This window comes from Mustela nivalis (assembly GCF_964662115.1).
Source record: "Mustela nivalis genome assembly, chromosome: 20".
In the NCBI taxonomy this organism is placed as follows: Eukaryota; Metazoa; Chordata; class Mammalia; order Carnivora; family Mustelidae; genus Mustela; species Mustela nivalis.
Window position 1 is genome coordinate 34,260,678 of NC_139039.1, and position 22,594 is coordinate 34,283,271.

A 22,594-nucleotide genomic window follows, 5' to 3' on the forward strand; every position below is an offset into this window, starting at 1 on the left:
ATTCAAAATGAAACAAGAGAAAAAATAAGCATAGAGAACAAGCACAGGTCATATGTAAAGGACAAAGAAGAGAGAGTAAGTCGAATTAGGTTGATACTCATATAACCATCAATGAAAAGATAGGGAACTTCAGACTGCATTTTTAAAACCCATCCTTATGCTGTTTAAAGGAACTCTCTCTAAGCCTAAGAACATAAATAGGATGGAAATAAAATGCTTGCACAATGTCTACTCTTGTAGCTTATCGTTCAAATTGTCCAGAAAATACCTCTTTCTACATACTGTGAGTGGGTTTGTTTGGAATCTAATTCTCAGTGACATTTTATTTTTTCTCTTTATTATTTTTTAGAGCAGGGGAAGGGACAGAGAGAGGAAGAGAGAGAATCTGAAGCACTCAGGGCAGACCCTGCTGCGGGACTTGATCTCACCACCCTGAGATCATGACCTGAGCTGAAAACGACAGCCAGAGGCTTTACCGACTGAGTCACACGGCGCCCCTTCGTGATGTTTTAAAATTTACTTGCCTTGTTTCAGTGAGAGGGGATTTGTTGGCACGATGCACACACCTGCGATGAAACATTTATTTCTGTTAGCATCTCTCAAAGAGCTGTAATTTTTTTTTCTAGGACACTGGCTTTTGAACCTACTCTCAGTTTATGAGATTAGATGTTGCTTTCCCTGGCCTCAACACCCTCAAAGATGTTAGCAATTTTTATGTGAGGGAATACTAAAGGAACTGACAAGTGCACATTCTCACGGGTAATTTTTCTTGACGCTCCTCGGTGTTGTCAATTGGGAGCCTTCGCCAGCCATAGGGTACCCAGAAATGCTGAGCTCTAACTTGCTTTCCCCACCATCACCACCAGAGGGCGCCAGAGCTCCAGTAATCTGCAGTAGCCGCGCATTTGCGAAAAAGACAATCCCAACTATTGGAGTTTTCCACGGCTTTTCACCAGAACATAGCTGCGCCTGGTGGGGAATGTCCACTTCTTGAAGGCGAAATGAAATGCCAGGCCATCGAGGTGTACTGTCTGCACAGAGCACAGTGCCCTGAATTAATAATTTGGCCCTAAAACATTTTATTGTAAAGAAATACTTACAATCAAGAAATGGGAAACTATTGGTGAAAATTACTTTGCGGTCCAGTGACTTTACAGCTTACATTGAATAAAAAAATACGTCACTTATATAGAAAATTATTCTCCCCTGCCGTGTCTCTAAATGGGTATTGAAAGAACAATGCACTGGATCCGTCTCTTTCTCTATTAAACTCTGTAAAGCTCGCTGGGCCTGTAGTTCTTCTACTGACAGCTGTGTACCATGTCACCATGAGGCGAAACTGGACAAAGGCGCCCTACGTGGGACCTTTGTGCTAGCCCTCAGCCCTGTATATACTGTTTTTCCTGATATATGTGAACGATGAAGTGTAATTTGTCACTTGGGCCCAGTGAGAGACTAACAGTATCTAATCATAACAGAACAATTACACTCTACCATAATAAACGTGAATGTGCTCTCTCTCCCTCGCTTACAGGGTCTTATTTTACCGTCCTCACCCCTCTTGTGAGATAAAACACCTACCTGAGGCGCTGAGGGGGAGTGATGTCAGCGTTGTGACCTTAGCGTTATGACGTCAGCATTATGACATCAGCGCTGTGACAAAGCACCCGCCGGCTGCTGACATTCTGATGCTGCTGCGTGAGGAGGAGCCTCTGCTTCAGGAACGAGGTTACCCAGCAGATCACAGTAACCCTGGATAAGGGGAGACTACTGATTTTCTTCTTTTTCTTTAGAGAGCAGGGGAGGCGCAGAGAGGGAGAAAGAAAGAGAGAATCTTAAGTAGGCTCCATGCCCAGCACTCAGCCCATCCCTGGCTCCATCACACGACCCTGAGATCATGACCCGAGCAGAAATCAAGAGTCAGTCGCTTAAGATGGCCAAGTGCTCCACTACCGACTTTTTTTTTCATAGGCAGACAACTTTAAAGTAAAGAAAGATCTTACAATCTCTTACTACGAGCAGACCAATAGCCCAAGAAAACTTTGTTCTTTTAACAGAAAGAAACCGAATTCTTATTTTGCCCCAGCTTACTTTTCATATTAAAACTCATTTACTGGGGTGCCTGGGTGGCTCAGTGGGTTAATCCTCTGCCTTCGGCTCAGGTCATGATCTCAGGGTCCTGGGATCGAGCCCTGCAACAGGCTCTTTGCTCAGTGGAGAGCCTACTTCCCCCTGCCTCTCTGCCTACTTGTGATCTCTCTTTCTCTGTCAAATAAGATCTTTAAAAAAACAAAAAAACTCATTTACTTAAATTTATTTTAATCTTAGCCAGTCCTGACTACACACAAAATTCCTAAAGATTTCTTTCCCATAAACCTATGACTTGTTGTTGTTGTTGTTGTTAATTTTATTAACATATAATGTATTATATGCCCCAGGGGTACAGGTCTGTGAATCTTCAGTCTCACCCAATCCACAGCACTCGTCATAGCACACACCCTCCCCAGTGTCTGTAAGAGGCAGGGTCGGGGTTCATGGAGGGTAGTAGGGAAGGAAAAAAATGAAACAAGATGGGCTCTGGAAGGAGACAAACCATAAGACTCTCAATCTCAGGACGCAAACTGAGGGCTGCTGGGGGGCCGGAGGCGAGGGATAGGGTGGCCGGGTTACTGACTTTCTAATTAGTAAGGAAGAGCAGTGGGGAAGCTTTTATGACCTGTTACAGTGTTGTAGGACTATTTCATTATCAGAAAGGTTATTGAGGATTTGAAGCAGACGAATGACCAGAAGAGGGAAATCATAATGATAATAATAATATGAATAATTATTATGAAATAATAATAATTCCTTCCTCCCAGAAGGAAGCAGTGGTTAAGAAATCTCATGACGTTTTAAGTTCTGGGAAGCAGCTACACTGTGGGATCACCCCCCACACACACACACACACATTCCAGGAACTAAAGGTTTCCGCCCTTCTTCATGATTTCCATGTTCCCCTCTCTAAAACTGTAAGCCTTCTTCCTTTTGAGACTTTCTTCTGCGGAAATGAATGTTCTCCCAATTACAATGGCCAGAAGACAACCCTCTCTCTCATCGGCTGGTGCATTTTGTCTTGCACACCAACTTTCGGCCAAGCTTTTATTACTTGATTTCTTTTCCTCGTCCTTTTTATTTCACATGGGTAAAATGAGGACAGATTTTCCTATACTTGTCACGGTCATTAATAAGTTAATCTATCTGACTGAGCTAAGAAATTGGCCTTTTTCCATTTTTACTGGAGAAAACTGGAGTAGACTTACCACTTTGCATCACGGGAAGTAAGTAACTACCTAACTTGTTCTATAATTATATGTAAGGGGGGGGCGTGTCTTTGCTGAGACACTTTAAACTCTGAACTGTTCAGCTCTGTTGCCTCAACTCCCCACCCAGCCCCCACCCCGCACATGCCCAACACTTCATAGAAATAATAAAAACCTGCCATGTTGCAAGAATGCTAGAGGGTCCTTTTCCCACACGTGCTTATCTCTCACAGCAGTTCTGAGAGAAAGTGATGATCATCCTCATGTTTCTGAGGAGACCACTCCGCCTGAGGGAGGAGAAGAGACCAGGGCTTAGATATTGGCTTTACCACTAAATACCCTCATGACCTCGGGCAAGTCGATTTCGGTTTTCTTGTCCTTAAAATGGGAATGATAATAGCATCTCCCTCACGGAGCTGCTAGGAGCATACTAATGGGGAGTTCAGTCAATGCCAAGCACATACAACTCGGTCCATCTCAGACAGGAGGTGTGGGCAGGTGACTCCGCTAGGAAAGTGAGTCTCACTAACCCAGGTTCACACAGCTGGAAAGTGACCGAACTGGAATCCTAACCCAGATACTTCTGACTTCAAAGTTGGCAACTCTTTCTATTATGTTGCCCTGCAGTAGCCGAGGTTTTCTGTAAGATTTTATATACACATTTTGACGGCAAAGAGATATAGTAGCGTTACCAATAAAAGACTTTTGAAAATGAGGCACCTGGGTGGCTCAGTCAGTTGAGCGGCTCCCTCTGGCTCAGGTCATGATCCCAGGGTCCTGGGATCAAGCCCCGCATAGGGCTCCCTGCTCAGCAGGGAGTCTGCTTCTCCTTCTCCCTCTGCCTGCTGATCCACCTAATTGTGCTATGTCTCTATCAAATAAATAAAATCTTAAAAAAAAAAAAAAAGACTTTTGAAAATAGAACTATCTATACTAGTACCGATTAGGATAAATCCTATTGGGGAAAAAGAATGTAAATATGATTTTAAGAAGAAAAAAGAATAGGGGCTCCTGGGTGGCTCAGTGGGTTAAAGCCTCTGCCTTCAGCTCAGGTCATGATCCCAGGGTCCTGGGATCGAGCCCTGCATCAGGCTCTCTGCTAGGTGGAGAGCCTGCTTCCCCCTCTCTCTCTGTCTGCCTCTCTGCCTACTTGTGATCTCTGTCTGTCAAATAAATAAATAAAATCTTAAAAAATAATAATAAAGTTTTTAACCTTAAGGAAGGATGTGTTCATTAAATAAATGGTTGTGACTATCAGTCATTACGGTATTTCTATTCCATTTGATACATTTAGATACATTTCTTGAAGTAATACAACAGCTTATACTTTAAGATGTTAATATTTACATTATGCCAAAAATTATTCTTTCTACTCTTTTAACAAGATGAAAAATTTTAGATTCTAATAATATTCACATTTTCCATTTCCTATGCAAGCAAAAATGTTTGAAGATCTCGTTTCTAGAGAAACACAGATGTAGCTACCAGGCTCCCTGTGTAACGGTCCATCATTGGAAAACAGGTGAAGAAATTTTGCAGACTATGGATTGTTATGCATTACTATATTACAATTATTACTCCACAACGAAAACACAAAGACTACAGCTTCCCACAAAAACACTAATGAATCTCTCAATTTACTGTTGAACGAAAGCAGCAAGACTCAAAAAACTCCTATGGTCAGATTCACTTATGTTCATAACCAAAGCTAAATTATATTGCTTAGAGATGTTTGAGAAGTTATGTCATTACTCCCAAGAATTCCCTCCCCCTTCCCCACAAGAGGATTGTGAAACGCATGAGACTTGCACTATTTTATTATTGAATTCACATTTCTGCCCTTTTGAGTTTGGGTCAAAGGCTTTGTCATATGACATGCTTGAGCCAATTAAAAGAGCAGACATGGAGCTTGTCACATTCAACCAGAGGCTATAAGGGGTGTCAAGAATTTCTTCCTGTTCTCCAGCTCTGTGCTATTTCAAAGGGAACGGTCCTTTCCAATTTGGATTCTGGAATGAAGAGACGTGAGGAGTAGATCCTAAGCCAAACCATAAAACCTTATCAATTCAAGATACACAGGTTTGTTTTGTAGCCGCTGAGATGTTGCTACTGGTCATGACTGCAAAACTAATATGATGCAATGCGGGTGCTCAAGACTTCCAAGTAAAGCGAGAAAAGGAGGCAAAAGTGAAGGCAGTGGAGAGGGAGGAAGTTGTGATCCAGAAGAGGGAGGGGAGGGAGGCTTGGGGTATTGGTTACAGAGGCGTGTGCTGTGTGATTTCTCAATGAACTACTACAAATATTTCGTGCACTTTTCTGTGTTCCTTTTCCCCAACTACAAACATCAGAACAGCAAGATATTCTCCCAATCCCTAATTAACATTAAATTAAATCTAATGTTAAATTAATTTAAATTTAAATTAAAAAAAATTCTCCCAATCCCTATTTAACATTACTTAATATTAAGCATTATCATCAAGCGATATTACTGAGCTACCAGTCTAAGCAAATGGAACTAAAAGTTACTCATCACACTCATTTTCTTGGTTTTCATTAATTCATTCAATATGTTTTAAATGTTCCCTGTGTAGAGCTAGGGATAAAACAAAATAAACATAGCTCTCCGCATCGTGAAACTGATGTGTATGTACACTTGTATGTATCAGGGAGCCGATGAGATTATGTAGGGGAAAGATAAAGGGACTGGGGAGGATCTGGGGAAATAATCCAGGGAGACGGATAAAGAAGTGCATTGATTGGGCAACAGGAACCTGCGTGGCAAGCAGGAGGGTCAGCAAGGGAGTCAGTGGTGGCTGCGCGGCGCGTGCGTTATCTGCTGGTGTGCTTTCCCGGACACACATTCTGCGTACGCTCCTCATATGGAAGCGATGGCATCCCAGCAGTCTGAGGCTCTCAACTGTTTATAATTACCTGTACTCAACAGTCTGACTCCCAGGTACCTCTTCCAGGTCCAAACACAGGGACAACACTAGATCAAAGTAGGGCAAGAGCTTTCAGCAGCATTCACCGAGGTCTTTTGCATATCTGAGCTGCATTGAGCACACACAGAGCAGCAACCAGGCCAAGAAAAAAAAAGAAGAAAATCAATAGCAACTGAGTACCCCTTTACTGAAACTTAAAAAATAAAAACTACTTTAAGGAGGGAATACTAGGTTTGTCAGGTAACTCTAACACCTGATAAGTTGCTTTAAAAACCTGACTCTTAAATCCTAATATGCTCACCTTCAGAAAATCCTGAATGCCTAGACACTATAGTTAAGCCCCACCCCCACAAAAAATAAATATAAAAAATAAGTAAAAATATATATTAAAAATATTAAAAAATAAAAATTTATAGATAGAGATATATAGATGGTGTCCAAAAGAATCAATGGGAGCATAAGTAAAATGTGACAGACTAGCTCTGCAAGAAAGCCTTATGCTCCTTGCTCATCTCATGGTTGTTTCTGGAAAGTGAGCACCTAAGAGAACACTATCCTTCCCCAACACTCCTTGCATCTCTTCACGGTTCTGCAATTAGTTCTCACCCCTGGAATCTGACTCGGTGACACTTCTGGGCCAAGCTAATTAAGCAGGTAAGATTCCTCCACTTTTCACTTGGTCCTGATCAGCCAGGTTGAAGGGCTGTGAGCCCTGGGATGGTCATCCTAGGATGGGACGTCCCTGGGTCCTTCAGTCACACCATGAGGAAAGCTGCCTGTACACCATCTTGGCTCCTTGCAAAAGCAAGAAAGGGACTTATTTGCTTGAGCTACTCAAATTTTGGAGTTTAGCTATTACAACAGCTTGCATCATTTTAATTAACACAGAGTACTCGAGCTCTCCAGTGCTGTGCTGAGAGTGACAATTAGGTTGCCATCAGCCTCTTCCAACGTAACTGCACGTGTAAACCTTTAAATGCAGGTGAACAGGATTCCCACAGTAGTATAGTCTCTGCTTGTCTCTGCATACATAGTACAATAGTAAGGGTTGTTTTTTTTTTTTTTTTTTTTTTTAATATTTGGAGCAAGAGCAGGCACAGAGGAGGAAGGGGGCAGAGGGAGAGGGAGAAGCAGGCTCCTCGCTAAGCAAGAAACCCAACGCAGGGCTCCATCCCAAGACCCTGGGATCATGACCTGAGCCAAAGGCAGCTGCTTAACAGACTGAGCCATCCGGGTGCCCCAACAATTAAGGGAGTCTGGAAAGCAGCAGGGAAGACTGCAGCAATGGGACAAGCCCTAAGCTGCTCAAACCCACCCAACTTGGGGCCTCTTCTAATGGAATCTAGTTCCCTCGAAGCCCAAATCACCTTGCTCTGGTCCCCTTAGAGCAGCTCAGAATCCTCCTCCTCCAGATCCCATCAGATTCCTTCCAGCCCTTCGTACTCACCTCCTTTCCCAGGTAGGTTACAGCCCTTCTGAGCCTCCGTGGGAGTGGGGCCAAGGACACAGACATGGTGGCATTTAGGAGCAGAGCCTTTTTGTCGCAGGTATCCAGTGCTGATCGGAACCTTTACTTTTCTACTCCCAGATGCCTGTTTCCAACTATACTCAAGAGATGCACCAGTGGGATGTGTATCGACGACACATATTCCAAAGGGGAAATGCCTCTTTGCTGACAAGTGGGAAGGAAGCGCCCAGCTGAGAAACTACTTGAAGCTTGAGGTCTCTTCAGCCAGCGGAGGGCACACCTATTCCAGTGATACATTTTCCTTCTGCAAGGATAACCTGTTAATCAGGCAACAGTTTAATGAGCCCTGAATTCTTGCTTCAACCTACCACTTGGAGAGTAGATGATGAAAGAGTAGAAGGGAAAATGCCTAAGATTAAAGTTCTGACACAGGGTTGCCCAGGTTTGGAGAAAACGAGCAAAAGCAAAATCTAGCTTAACTTTTATCATCCCAGATAACCTATCCTTATGTTAAAAAACAACATAAAAGTACCCTCTAAACTCAGCTGATTCCCTACTCTTGAAAGAGTATTTCTACTGTTTTGGTTGTCTTGAGTTTTCTGGTAAACGTTCTAGATCTTGTTAAAAACTCTTTTGATATAAAAAGGAAAACTGCAATTTCTACAACCTCCTACGTTCCGTGCAAGCCCCTTGGGCCAGATGTGAGGAGCCAGCCAAGCCAGCCCACATACCCAAGCTGGTAGCTCAGCAAAGAGGGAGCTTCTGACCCATTGCCTCATGAGCTGCACGTGCACCTTGATGTTGTTAAAAGTCAGGTCTATGTGGTGGTTTTCTTGTAGAAAAGTAAAGCACCTTCCATGTTAATCCCCTCCTCCAGGCACTACCACTTGGCTCTCTTCTAACCAAAAGCTGGGTCAAAGAAACAAAGGCAGCATTTGCCACGACTGAGCAGTCTAAGTGGGCCCCAAAGGAAAGAAGAGTCAGATCTAACATCACCAAGAGCTCAAGAGAGTAAATGCCGGCACCCACAAAGGAAGAAGAGTGTCAACTGGAAAGCAACCCCCGTGATTTGGCCACATTATAAAGACAAGGACTTCATTCATCATCAATATTTATTGGGCGCCTATGACGTGCAGGGCACTATGCTAGGCGCTGGGAAGATACAAAGATAAACCCAACAAGACTGCCCTCAAAGAGCTTACAGTCTAGCAGAGGAGCATACAGTGTCTGGAGAAGATATTTTAGTTGTAAATTACCTCCCCCCCACCCCCAGCCCACCAAAAGGAAAAAAAAAAAAGGAAAGAAAAGAAAAAGACAAAAAGTTAAGTTTCTTAGACTTGGTTTCATCCATTTTCTTTTCGTTCAGCAGCTTCACATAAAAAGCAGAAATCTGCAAGTCTTTTAAAATGCGTACTTTCACTACTAAACAAAATTCATTTTCATTAGAAAAAAGTCTGTTTATTGCAATTAAGAAAATCCTCAAACATCCCTTCAGTATTTTCATGAATTTTTTTATGAATCTGTTATTTGTGAAGTAAACAATTTCCCAAATTGCATCACAACACACCATAACTTTGGGAACCCATCTTGTTAAACCACTGGCAGTCACAGATAGTGCACACGGGCTCTCTGCTGAAAGGAAAGCTTCTGAAAGGAACAGGTGCTATTTACTACCAAAGTTCACAGCTTACGGTATTCCCCTTCACCCATTTCAGGTCAAATTCAAGATATTATAAAATAGCACCTCCACTAACATATACCTCAAAGATCCAAAGCTTTAGATCGCTAAGCTTTAGATAGAATAGTGAAAAAAAATGTTCACTATAACCTCAAAGCCCATCTCTTAAGTGCTAATACGAGGCCGGCCAGACCCACCAAAGAACTGGAAAACAATTCCAAAAAAGGAAATCTATTACACCCTTAGGAACTTCTGAAGTTTTCTACTATTTTCCTTGAAGCATAAAGAAACCAAACCTCATCAACCAGGAAAATATAAAACACGGTCAGAGCTGCATGTCTAGGTTAACCTGCTAGAGAAAAGGAGTCTGTGAGCATAAATAGATGAGCTCACTTCTAACCCCAAGTATTTTAGATTAAGTATCTTGCAACTCTTTTCCTTCCCCAGTATCCTGGAAATGTCCGGGCTCAGACATTTCAAATAAGACTTAGGGTTCTGAAAGTTTGAAGCCTTGGGCCTGTGTGGAGACCACAAGACTTCTGGAAACACGAGCACTGAAGGTAGGTGGTGCGCTTCTCAAACCGAGCACGAAGCCATCTGCTTTCACGCAGGATCATAGTCAACAGACAAGGCCGCGCACCCAACAATGAGTTCCTGAGACAGAGGCTTCTTATTCCCATGCTGGAGCATTCCTGTCCTAGCACTTTCTCCAAGTTGAGCAAAAACAAGAAATGGTTTAATCATTGGGCTAGTTGCACCTTTCTACTCGTCTTCCTCACCCAACTCCAAGAAAAGTGGGTGGCTTGTCAGGTACACTTTAACTCAAGTAAAGGTCAACATTGACCTCTAGCAAACCCATGATCTGCTCACCACCGAGGGAAGAGGGACTAAGCCAGCGCCTGCTCCCAGCCGGGGCTCCTGCGTTCTTGCGCACGCCTTCCTGAATGCGCGTACCCAATTTTTCAACTTTGACATCTACAGAGACTACATTTCCATGTTTTATTTGTACCTAGGAGGTTAAATGTTCTGGGCATAAAAATCTAACAGAAATATAGTCCAATCAGCACAGGACAATTATGGGTTAGTCTTCCCGGTCATCTTCTTGCCTTCACGTTACTAAGATGCTTTCTGTTCAATCTCTCTGCTGAACGGATAGCACAAATTTTTTAGACTTGTGTGGTATATGAAAGAGCCACTATTTAAGTTAGTGAGTCCGACTCTTGTCATTTTAGATAAAGAAACCAAGACCCTGAACATTTTAATGAAAAAGCTGGGAGCCAAACCCAGTCTGGTATTCATGATACAACAGCTTTGACTTTTGACAGGAACACATGCTCTTACATACAACAGCTGTAAAAACCACCATTAATTAAATGATGTATTTCCAATGAGGTAAATACAACAACTGTTAATTGAAACCCATTCTTAGGAAACATTAGCCCTTTTTGGTTACTGCTGATAGTGTAACTACAGTGTTTGGTCTTGCTTTTAAGGGTAATTGATTTGTAGTTGCTTCCTTGAGCATGTTTATTTGCTCAGGGTAGGAAAAAATCACATTCAATATGATCATATATTCAACCATGTATTATTCTGCATTTAATTTCTAAATCATTTCTACATACATCTGGATTCTTCTACTTTTAACATATGTAATATTAATTTATGCAGAGAATGAAATGAGGTATTATCTCTACATAAGTTGTTGGCAGCTTGAGGGTGTCCAGGGTAACATAAAACATAATGAAAATTGTAAGTGAATTTTGATTGGTCTATACTCTGAGCTACAGGAGAAAGGATACGCTTAGAGAATGACTGAAGTTTTAACTATCTTCCTTGCTAGGTATGAATCCTCAAAGCGATTCAATAAACTTCCGGGTTTCAGTTTCTTCATCTGCAAAGAGCTAACATCTGTACTACTTACCTCGTTAGATCATCGAGGATAACACACAGTAAAAATACAGGAGAGTGCTTCTAAGTGGAAAAGCGCACCAACAAATATTATTACCCCAATAATTATTAAAATGTGGACCTAGAAACTTTTAAATAACTACCACTCATGGCACTAGGCATGCTCACAAGAACAAACATAACTCAGAAGGTAAACCATGCAAACATTTTCAACTTTCAATGGCAATGCTAAAAATTCACACAAAGATATAATACAAAGGAACATTTTTAGAGAAAGCACTGAGACACACATATTTGGTTGACTTAAGAGACTTTAAAATGAGTTAGAATGATTTACAGCATATAAAGAGGTATTTAGTCTTTAAGTGGAGGAAGTTGCTAGTCACCTGTAAGGAAAACAAGCATATGGGGCATTCCAGAGACAAACGGAATACAATTCCATCACTTCTGGCTATTTTGTAAACCAGGTGTCTTACAAATAACCATTTTAATTTTTCTGGTAATGCAACATACCCTAAAAAGAGAATGTCCACTTCTGCATCACATCCAATGTGAACCTGCATGAATGCGAGGCATAAAATACAGTTCTTCTAACTCCACAGGCACCTGAAAGTCTTAACTACCCTTCATGCTCACTGTATATTCCGTAAGGAACCATGGACATACAGGGAATACCTCAAACATAAATTTTTTACAAATCTTTATTGTGTAGTTGTCTTGTTTTTGTATTTTTATAATATTCTGGTGGCCTTTTTTGTGTGTGTTTTGCTTGTAAAATTAAGTAGCACATTAACCTTTCCCCTTCAACTACGCCTTTGATGTTAGTTCTTAAACCACCCCCCGTAAAAAAAAGGAACAACCAAATGAAGATGCAAGGGAAGAGAAAAAGAAGATATGACTCATTAAGTATAAAAATATGTTGTTTCAAATTCAGAATAATTTAATAACTCTTCGTTATTTCATATGTATCTGGAAATGGGACAGATACGTGACCTGATCCTGTCACAAGAGGTAGAATTCCAGCATTTGGTACAACGTTCCAAGAGAGGGTTAAAGTGACATTCCTGTTTCCCCTATAAAAAGACAGAATAAACATTTTTATTAGATGTCAGCAGAAACATTTTTAGTTCAACAAAAAACATTCAACTCAAGCACTGGGGTTCAAATACTTCATAACCAGCTATTTGTAGCCGGAATCCTAATCTACCAACAGAAGTCCTCTCAAATCTTTGAAATCCAGGAGCGACGCTGGAAAACCAGCCTTGGATTTCTGCAGGCATCCCATAATGACCTAACTAAACTCACTCACGTACTGTGAGTGCCAGTTATTAGAGCTATGGGTCATAAAGCTTAATTGAGTAAAACAGAGCGAGAATATAGAAAGAGATTGGAGCTAGATATCCGAAGGCGATGATTTGAAATCGAATTCTCTCCTTGTCTAGACTGTGAACAAATCATCACTCATGGCTCCAACTTTTCATCTGCAAAACCTGAGGTCTGGTTGCAAGAGCTCTCCCCTAAATTCCTTTCCAGTGTTTACTCACAGAGCTTACGAGCTAAAATGACCCAAAATCTCAGTTATTCTAATTCTTTCCCTGTGCATCAAAGGAAAGGGGGTTCAGAGAAGTTAAGCACAGCTGGAACCCTCAGTGTCAATCCTGGACACACACACTACCTCCTCTTGAAGGGCCCCCTGCAAAGGTCACAGCAGAAACAGCTAAGGGCCTTTCTCAGTACGACTGAGCCATTTCACTTACCGCACAAGAACTCTGTGCTCATCTTAGACCCGTGTCTGTGGCAGTGTTTCTACCCAATTTTCCAGATCAGATCTGTATTTATTTTCTCTCAACTTTCCCCTTTTTACCCTCTAATCACTTTCTTAAAAACAAAAGTACATTATATAATTCTCTCCCCCACATTATTTAATTACATGTAAAGAATGACAAAGAACCAGGGCACCTGGGTGGCTCAGTGGGTTAAAGCCTCTGCCTTTGGCTCAGGTCATGATCCCAGGATCCTGGGATCAAGCCCCGCATAGCCTGCTTCCCTCTCTCTCTGCCTGCCTCTCTGTCTACTTGTAATCTCTGTCAAATAAATAAATAAAACCTTAAAAAAAAAAAAAAAGAATGACAAAGAACTGCTCACTTGAGGCCATTTCCATCGTCAAAGAAAAAATATTTTGTTTTCATATCTTTCAACAGCAGCTTTGGATTATCACCTCGCAGAACAATCTTGTCCCAAAGGACAACTTGGTTCAGAGCCTACATTAAAATGAAAATTAATTAGATAACTCATCAGAACTTACAACTCTGTCACTTCAAATTAAAAGCAGTGCTATGCAAATACTTTAATTTACATTAATGAATACACGTTTTCAGGGAATTGCTAAAATCCTAGAGCATAACAAAATAACAAGTGGATAGATACAAGAAGTTGAACTTTTCTGGGACAAAAAATTTCCCTAAAGCAAATCACTGCTTTTGCTAAAACAACTGTATTTCTTAGGGCACTCGAAGCTTACTCTAAGGTTTTATTTAGACTCATGTGCACTCCAGAGTGGGGCCCTTGGAGAAACAGAGGGATTAGAATCATCGGAAAGCAAGCAAGCATACTCCTAAATCACTTTTCCCTGTAAAATTTCTGAGACCTTCCAGCCCAGTATGGACTCTGAAAAGTTTCGGGAAACTGAGACAGCTACTCCTGCTCCACCATGCTCCTCACACAGGTCTCTGCTGCCAGATTAGGTCAGGAATATCTATGTATCTCCAAGATCTTAACATTACCAAGGAATCACTAAAGAAATAAAGTCTTCTAAGTATTTTTCCTTTACATTAATCATAGACACATCATTGTTTTATTATCAAATGTTCTAGAAATCAATTCTTTTAATCCGCTATTCTGACACATCAAAACCAAGTTCTGTTTGGAAAATGAGGGGCATAAAGTGCAGAAAAAACACATCTGTGACCGCTATTAAACCCAAGAAATCTGTTCTTAGTAAGCTATCATCCATTACTATTTAGCCTGGAAGGTCAGTTGCTCAGCGTGTGGGGACTACATTCGCTGAAAAGAAATGTGGACATTATTTCTAAGAAGGTTCAAATCTTCACCACAAAGCCTTTTTCTAGCATAAAACAGAAACATCAAGCCTGAAGAATATATAATCTAAGATATGCCAAAGTGAAATGACTTTTTAATGCACATTTATTCCTTCACCAAAGGAACGATCTGTTAAGTTCCCAGTTGTATTAACTTACTAGTCACACTGAGGTAAACCAGAATTATGAATATAATTTAGATATACCTGTCACCAAGAAGGTAACATATTAATTCAAATAATCTGTTGAGAGCTATAGAATGATATGTGTATATACAGTCATTACTCTTACCTTCAGAATAGCTTTTTCTATATGTTCTAACATTTTGTTGACTCTCAAGGGCAGGGTTCAAAACCTACACAATCCAGTAATCCTAGGGCCTAACAAAATATTTGGCATAAAAGACATGCTCAATCAAAATGAATGTAAAATGAATTGAAGTACTAAAAATTCCAGTTAACTGATCAAGCCAATCAGCAGATAAAGTTAATTTTTCATCCCTTGAAAGTGAATATAGTTCCAATAAAATACAGAAGTAGACTCATCTCTAACTACAAATCACCTCTAGACTACGCTGATAACAAACATGAGAGTGAAAACAACACAGAAGCATATTGTAATTCCATGGATTTCACCATCATATTTTAATTCATTTATCACAATCACTCACTTAACACTTTCAGGAATTTCTGTTTTAGCAACATCCTATATAAAAATCTCGGTCCTTCTGGGGTGCCTGGGTGGCTCAGTTGGTTAAGCTCAGGTCATGATCCCAGAGTCCTGGGATCGAGCCCCGCATCAGGCTCCCTGCTCAGTGGGGAGCCTGCTTCTCCCTCTCCCTCTCTCTCTACTGCTCTCCCTGCTTGTGTCTCTTGCTCTCTCTATCAAATAAATAAATAAAATCTAAAAAAAAAAAAATTCAGTCCTTCCTCTTATCTGCAACAAAAGCTCTAAATCAGACTGAACCAATAAATTTCAATCACAAATTAATAATTTTAAGTGTTTTATTCTAATAGTTTAGTAGCTTTTAATGACAAAACTTCTGATAAGCTCTAGTTTATGATTAAAAAAGACTACTTTTAAATCCTGAAACTGGTGAATCCCATATAATTCCAAAGCAAAGGAAAATATTTCTCAACATATGGATATGTTAATTATAGCTATACGGCTTAGTAAGATGATTAGAACAGCTCACATCAAAACAAAAATACAAATATTTAGGCAGATTTTAAAATAACCTGATAGGATTAAAAAAAGTGTTATCTTTCTAGTTTTTTATTACATATATGGATAATGAGAGTTGTAAACACAGGTCACAGATTTTGTTGATTCAAGCATCTTGCCATCTTTTCTCCAAAGCTATGAAAAGAATACTTCATCTTAAAAAATTCGATACTCGCACCGCAACTCCACTTCCCCATTTCTTAGTACACTCCTAATTCAACAACAGCCTTTCTGAGCTTATCACTGGAAATGGTACTGAAAGATTTGAGCACAAATTATTTTGAGCACAAACCCAAAATAAGCATTTATTTACAAATTCTGCACATAGTACACATCACTATTGCCATTAGACGATATATCACCACTGATAATGAACATAAATTTGCATTTCTAATAATATTCTTGACCAATGTTTCTCAGACAACTTTGTATTAGATCTCTCTAGGTTCTCTCTTTTTCTAATCCATTAATGTGGCCGAGCACCTCCAAAGAGGAACACACACATCAGCTCTGCTGTGTTCCTGCTGCTTACATGTGGTTGAACCATTTGTGTTATTTTCAGTGTGTAACTTCTCTGCAGGAATGTTTTTAAGCCGTTTTTCCATTTTGTGAGATTTGTTTATTTAAAACTATGTAACATCACCCACTGAACTGGATTATACTGTACAACTTTATAAACCGCTGAACTTGAACAAATAAATTGCATGCAGAACAGTCAACCATTCTGCCCTGCAGAATTCCTCCTCTTCCCCTGGAGAACCTGCATGCTGTCGGAGACATGCGACCGTCTGACCACGGAGCTGAGCATATGAACGTCAGTCCATATTGCAAGTACTCATACAGTTTGGCTTCTTTCCCTTTTATTTTTAAACAAAAAACACATAGCTAGAGTTCTCGTTTCCAGTACAGATCAGGAGCTTGGCAGTTGCCACTCCATCTTAACATCAAGTGAAAAGTTAATGAACTGAAAAACTGGCAAGTCCTCCTAACTCTGTAAGGGAAGAAATAGTAGCTCTTAATGATGTTCCTTATATACCTACAGATTACCCTGCATGCACCGCATTCTGGGGACAAGAAAGTAGACTGCTATAGTAACAGAAAAAATAAAAGGCTACCAACCAAAAGAGATGTTTTCTTAGTAGTCACCTCTCCAGAGGCTTAGGATTTTTACTGAACGACTCATGTCAGATATTTTGAATATGTAAGATTTATATCCTTTCATAAAGAATGAGATTTTAAGGATTATTAAAATACATCTCTCTCTCTCTCTCTCTCTCTCTCTATATATATATATATACTTACATTATTTTTAGTTGAATATTCTGCTGATAAATAAAGAAACAATTGCTTAACATTCCAATCAAATATATTCTCTAGATGTAAACAAATTAAGGAACATAAAAATCATAAAGCAGCAAACAACTTCTAAATCAATCTTATTCTTAATTATCCACAGCAATACTAATACTAAAATAGAAAAAAGAGAGGTGGCTCAGAAACATACTGAGGCACTAGTTTAATAAAAACACAAAAAAGACAAATAGATTATAAAATCTCATTTCAAAATAAAAAAATATGTGTCAGTGAGATTATTAGCATCATTCCCCTGTGCCTCTAACCATGATTTAATAAGAAAGTAACAGAACAATACAAAATTTAGCTTTCTGTAACATTAGCCAAGTCTAAAAGAAAGAAGATTTAATCTTTGATGCATATTCAATTCCACGGAATTTCTAAAGTATAACCAATCATCATAGTTTAAATTTACTGACAGACAAACATGAATCAGCTCATGTAATTAAACGAAATATAATAAATGTTCATGTTGCCTTTGAGCCCATGCCAACGGAGATCAAAATGTCTCAGTCCACAAAGTGCTTTGGTAAAAATATGCAGCTGAACGTCAATCCGATTTCCTCAGCTTACCAGAGTGCAAAAAAATATTCACAATGGTAATTACAAGACTGGTGTTACTGCAAAATGAAATAAATTAAGTGTCTGGATTTTATTAAGTATCATATGTAAATGGCTAAGTCATTTTATTACACGCCTTTATACATACTGACAGCAACATGGTCATTATACTCTGCTTTTAGAACTGAAGTCTAAGAATAGCTCTTTACAAAAAAAAGACCCAATTTCAAGTTTTAGCAGCAGCATTAAGAAAAACTACAAATGATGAGATTGAGAATATATAAGTACAATAATTGAGATGTCAGGAAATTTCACTGTAATTCTCCAGATAAAGTTACTTTACGGAAGAGATCCAAACTCCCTCTTACCAGAGTGTTTTAAAATGACACAAAAACTCAAAAGCTGATATACCAAGTTTCCAATAGGCCTCTTCTGACAGTTACACTATTTCCTCACAAAGTGCCTAGAGAACTAATTTCTAGTCTACTTCTAAACCCAACACTTTATTTCTAAAAAATCAAGTTAAAGTAATTCCATGGCAGTCAAAAGCCCTATCAGGTAAACTCCCCGGGTTCGTCATCTGCTCCGACTGTTGAGACAGTGGCTTTACAGAAGTCCGGACAGTGCAATCACCATAGCCAATTTTAATCCTGAGGTCTTAAAAAAAGGTAGGTGTGATCAGACGGCATGGCAGAGAACAATGCTGCCAACATATTAATCTAAGACCATAAAAGATTACATTGGCCAAAATGGACAGTTATCAAATGGTGGAAATTCAAAAGAAAAAGATTAAATCATTCCCATTTTAAAGTAACTCTTATAAACGTTAAGATTTCTCTTGACTCTCATTATAAAAGTACTTACTAAAAAAACCATAACGGCAAAATTCTAATATGGTTTGCAAATAACCATACTGATAATGAACTTCTAAACCTTAACAGATGATAATTAACTTTTTTAACATATGTTTCTCTCTGCTATCATGAAATATGGATATATTACTTGGGATTGTACATAAAATAATCAATCCAGGAAGGTTGAGCACTGCTAACAGTTCTCTTTCTATAATCCAATCGACCTGATTCTATTTTTTTTCTTTCTGAAATATTCAAACTCTCTTCAAGCTTTCAATCTGTTTAACGTTTCTGTGAAAAGTTTTAAAATCTGTTCACAAAATAATAACTGAAGAATCCATAAATAAATTTTCTCAAGTGTGAATGAGGAGATATTAAAACTATTTTACTAATGGAAATACACCTATAGAAACTTCTAAAGTCTGACTGATTCAGGGGATAGTGAGACTACTGTACCTCCCCCCAAATCACTAAACAACACGTATATCATTATACCAGTACAGAGAAGGCAATAAAATATTTTCTTAAAGGATATCAGCAGTTATATCAAATGTAATGAATCCCAGATCACTTCTTTCTCTAGGTCCAGTGAAGTCTTCTACATTTTTTCTAAAAATAAAGACAAAAGTTTTACCATTCTTCACACATAACAGCACATACAACTCACTCAGTTCCTCAAAGTGAAACACAGGAGCTTGGAGGCACAGGTGGAACAGCAAGAAGTAAAAAATCAGAGAAACTTACAAGTGGGAAAAGAGGATAAAACTTTTAATCCTGTATAAAAATTAGGTCTGTAGCTACAGCATAAACCTTAAAAGAGAATCCCCAGCAAAATGGGGGGCAGAGTGTGAAAACTGCTCCAAGGGAGTGTGAACCCCTGCTGTCAGTGAGTCTGGTGGCGGGGCAGAAGGTCACGGGGGTGCGGGAAAATTAAGATGAATGGGAAGTGCCGCTGTATTGACCGAGTGCTTCCTGTGTGTCTGGGAGGCCCAACAGTGAATTTGTCGTAATTATCTCAAATAATCCTCACAACAAGCCTACGACTTGGGTATTATTTCTATTCTTAAAAGGAAATTAAGGCCCAGGACGCTAAGAAACTTGCTCAAGATTAACAACAGCAAAAAGTGCCGGCGTCCACTGGAATCTAAAACCCGGTACCCCGCAGGCCCCAGGAGCGGGAAAGGTGTGCAGGGCGGGGGGGCATCTGGCAGCGCACGGCACAGCAGAGCTCTTCGGTGACTGGCTCGCCGGAGACTCCGACGAAGACATCTAGAAAACTACGGCTGAAGAACGAGTGACCCTGACGCGAGATGGAACAGAGAAGATGTGGGAACCGGGAGGGGGGGGGGGGAGAAGAAAAAGGAAAAAAAAAAAAAAAAAAAAAAAACCACCTACGTATCAAAAACTGTGCCGGCGAACACACATTATCGAGGCAACATTAAACCGGCACATGGAAATGACAACGTCATTCTGAAATAAATGCCATTTGGGGCATTTTCGCAGATGTCCTCAGACTCTTCAACCGGCCGCGGCGCGGACCCGAGCGCGGGGCTGTCGCAGGCTCTCCGCGCGCCGCACCGGCTCCCGCCAACTTCAAAGCGGCTGCGAGTCCGCGCCGCCCGGAAGGAGGCAGCGCCCCCACAAGGCAGCGCCCCCGAGGGAGGCAGCCCCCACGCCCCCGCGAAGGCGGCCGGGCGAGAACCGCGGAAGGCCCGCACGCGGGGCCGAGTCCGGTCTGAGAGGGCAGCGCCGAGGCGCGGCGGCCGGCGGGGAGCGGCCGGCGGGGAGCCGGGGGCGCGGAGCCGGGGAGCCAGGAGCGGGGAGCGGAGCCGGGGGCGCGGAGCCCGGGAGCCGCGGAGCCGGGGAGCCAGGAGCGGGGAGCGGAGCCGGGGGCGCGGAGCCGGGGGCGCGGAGCCCGGGAGCCGGCGGGCGGGCGGCGGCGCGGCTCCGCTGTTGTGTTGCTCCCTCATTGGCCGGCGCGGGCGGGGGAAGTGAGGAACAGGAAGGAAGCGGAGGCACCGGCCTGAGGAACACTCAAAATTAAAATTTAAGAGCAAGCCCGGGAATTCGCGGCGGAGGGGTGGGAGTTCGAGGGGACGCCGAGAAGCCGCGACGGCCACCGGGGCGTCCGTCCTCGGGGGCGCCGGCCGCGGAGGAGCGGCGCGGCGGGGGGAGGGGGTCCCCCGGGGCGGCGCGGACGCCCTGCCCGCGGCGGCCCGGCCTCGGCGCCCACCCCGGCCCGGTCCAGGCGCCCCGCCCCGCCCCGCCCCGCCGGCCGGGCCTCCGCCGCACTCACAGCATGATCCGCGAGACGTGCAGCCGCACCGGGACGCTCCTGTCTTTGAAGGCAGTGGTGATGAAGCAGCCGAAGGTGAGCGCCGCCATCACGCTCAGCGAGAAGGCGAACAGCGAGTTCGCCCGCGACAGCACCGTGTTCATCGCGACCGTCTCCCCGGAGTCCCGTTCCGCACGCACACCAGGGACCCCGCTCCGGCCCCGGACCGGCTCCCTGCGATCCGCGCCGCCTGCGCCGCGCGCGTCCCGGGAGCGCGCGCCGCCGCGGCCCCGCCTCCTTTCCGGTCCTCCAACGCCGGCGAGCGCGCGCGCACCCGCCTCCCCGGACACACCCACCCTCCCGGCCTATCGCCGCCACCAATCAGCGACGAGCAAGGAGGGGTGGGGTTTCTCCGCGGAAGGCCCGCCCCCTGCCCTCGCTTCCTCTCCTCCGGGCCCCCTGGTTCGCCTACCCCGGGATCTTGGTCCTTCAGCATGGTGGTCAGCCCCGAGGCTTCTTCAGCGCTACTGTCTTATTAATTTGCACTTAAATCCGGCAGCAAGGCCAGGTAGTTTGGAATGTATTCTGAGGCGTCGCATATGGAAGCAGCACTTCACAAAACTCTTTCCCTTTGTCAAATCTGGTCAAAGTTGGAACAGTTTTTTGGAGGGTATGTATGGGGCAGGGAGAAAGGCCTTCCAGGTCCCCAAAACCAGTTTGCCTTTCCTTTACTTTCCACGTCCAGCCTCAGTCCAGTTCCTACTAATGCTTCGCCTTCCAACTACAGACTAAACCTATTTTAAAATTGATGCTACCAATTTTGAATATTTGCATTTAATGGGGCATTTCCAATAACTAAAAGAATGGTTTCACTGGGTTTTTAGGATCAAAGGAGTTAATTGCTATGGAATTGCTATACAGCACAATGTAGAGAAGTTTTAAATTAGCAAGCCGTCAACACATGATGGCCTCAGGTCTTGGCTTTGCACTCTGGTTCTTTATTCCCTGGGCCCTCCTGTCTTCAGACTTACTTTTTGAATCTGGCCATTCAGTCCAATGCCTTTGGTCCTCCTGTGTACTTGACTATTTGCCTGCATGAAAAGGTAGCTCATTTGGTGACTGCTGCCTGCTCCTCATGACATGCCAGACTAGTCCACTGACCATCCTTGAGGGTTATCAGAAATTATACCAGGGACCGTTGGTTCCTGAGGATCTCTACCACACTCTCCCAAGGAAAATGAAGATCAAGGGGGCCCTTCCGTGTTCCCTAGACAATCAAAGACATCCAAATTTGCTGGGATTCTTCTAATGGTTTAGGCAGTTAATGTCCAACTTCTCTGCTCACATCACCTAGACCTTATGCTTCTAGGAAAGTGAGAGAATGTTAGTGAAGCTTTTGGCATTTTCTTAGTTGAAGAACCTAATTATCCTTGCTCTTTCTGGCCTCCAATTCACTCAGAGATGCATGGTTGAAACTATATCTTGTACATGGCCATGGTAAACATCTGGTCACTGGAGAACCCACATACATCCTGGGCATGCTAGTCCCACCTGAGTAATCAGCCTCAAGGTTGGCTTTGGGGAATTACCCTATTATAATACATTCAGACCACTGAAGCTCTAGGATAAGTAAGATCTGAAAATTCAGGCCATGCCTGGTGAGGTTTATTTCCTTCCTTAACTCATTTGAATAACCCTTATTCTAGTATATGTGCTGCCGAAGCGAGCACTAAATAACCCTTATTCTAGAAATGTTTCTAGATACCCATTGGCAAACAGAGCCAGCTGTATCGGGAATGGAAATAAAAGGGGAAAATAGTTAAGGGAACTGTGTAGAAGGGTTAACATAACAGGTCTGAGACTTCTATCCTTAGAGGTACCTGCTTGCAAGATTTGCCCTTCGGCATCCTGCCTCTGAAGGCAGGGCTGATGAA

The 22,594-nt window shown here is 42.2% G+C and overlaps 1 protein-coding gene and 1 long non-coding RNA gene across 2 annotated transcripts; both read right to left on the minus strand.

The window, feature by feature from the left end:
- Nucleotides 1-5,166: 5,166 nt before the first annotated feature.
- On the minus strand, nt 5,167-7,325 carry LOC309855488. The gene is made up of 3 exons (XR_014306830.1): nt 6,848-7,325; nt 6,231-6,288; nt 5,167-5,337 (listed from the first exon to the last, which is right to left on the minus strand). It is a non-coding gene; the product is annotated as an uncharacterized lncRNA (long non-coding RNA).
- Nucleotides 7,326-12,212: 4,887 nt separating this feature from the next.
- Nucleotides 12,213-20,991, minus strand: SPCS3 (signal peptidase complex subunit 3). The gene is made up of 5 exons (XM_082715850.1): nt 20,682-20,991; nt 18,921-18,994; nt 16,920-16,996; nt 13,441-13,556; nt 12,213-12,368 (listed from the first exon to the last, which is right to left on the minus strand). Exons 1-5 carry the CDS (start codon nt 20,822-20,824, stop codon nt 12,236-12,238), a joined length of 543 nt encoding a protein of 180 aa, XP_082571976.1. The 5' UTR covers nt 20,825-20,991; the 3' UTR covers nt 12,213-12,235.
- Nucleotides 20,992-22,594: the final 1,603 nt, after the last annotated feature.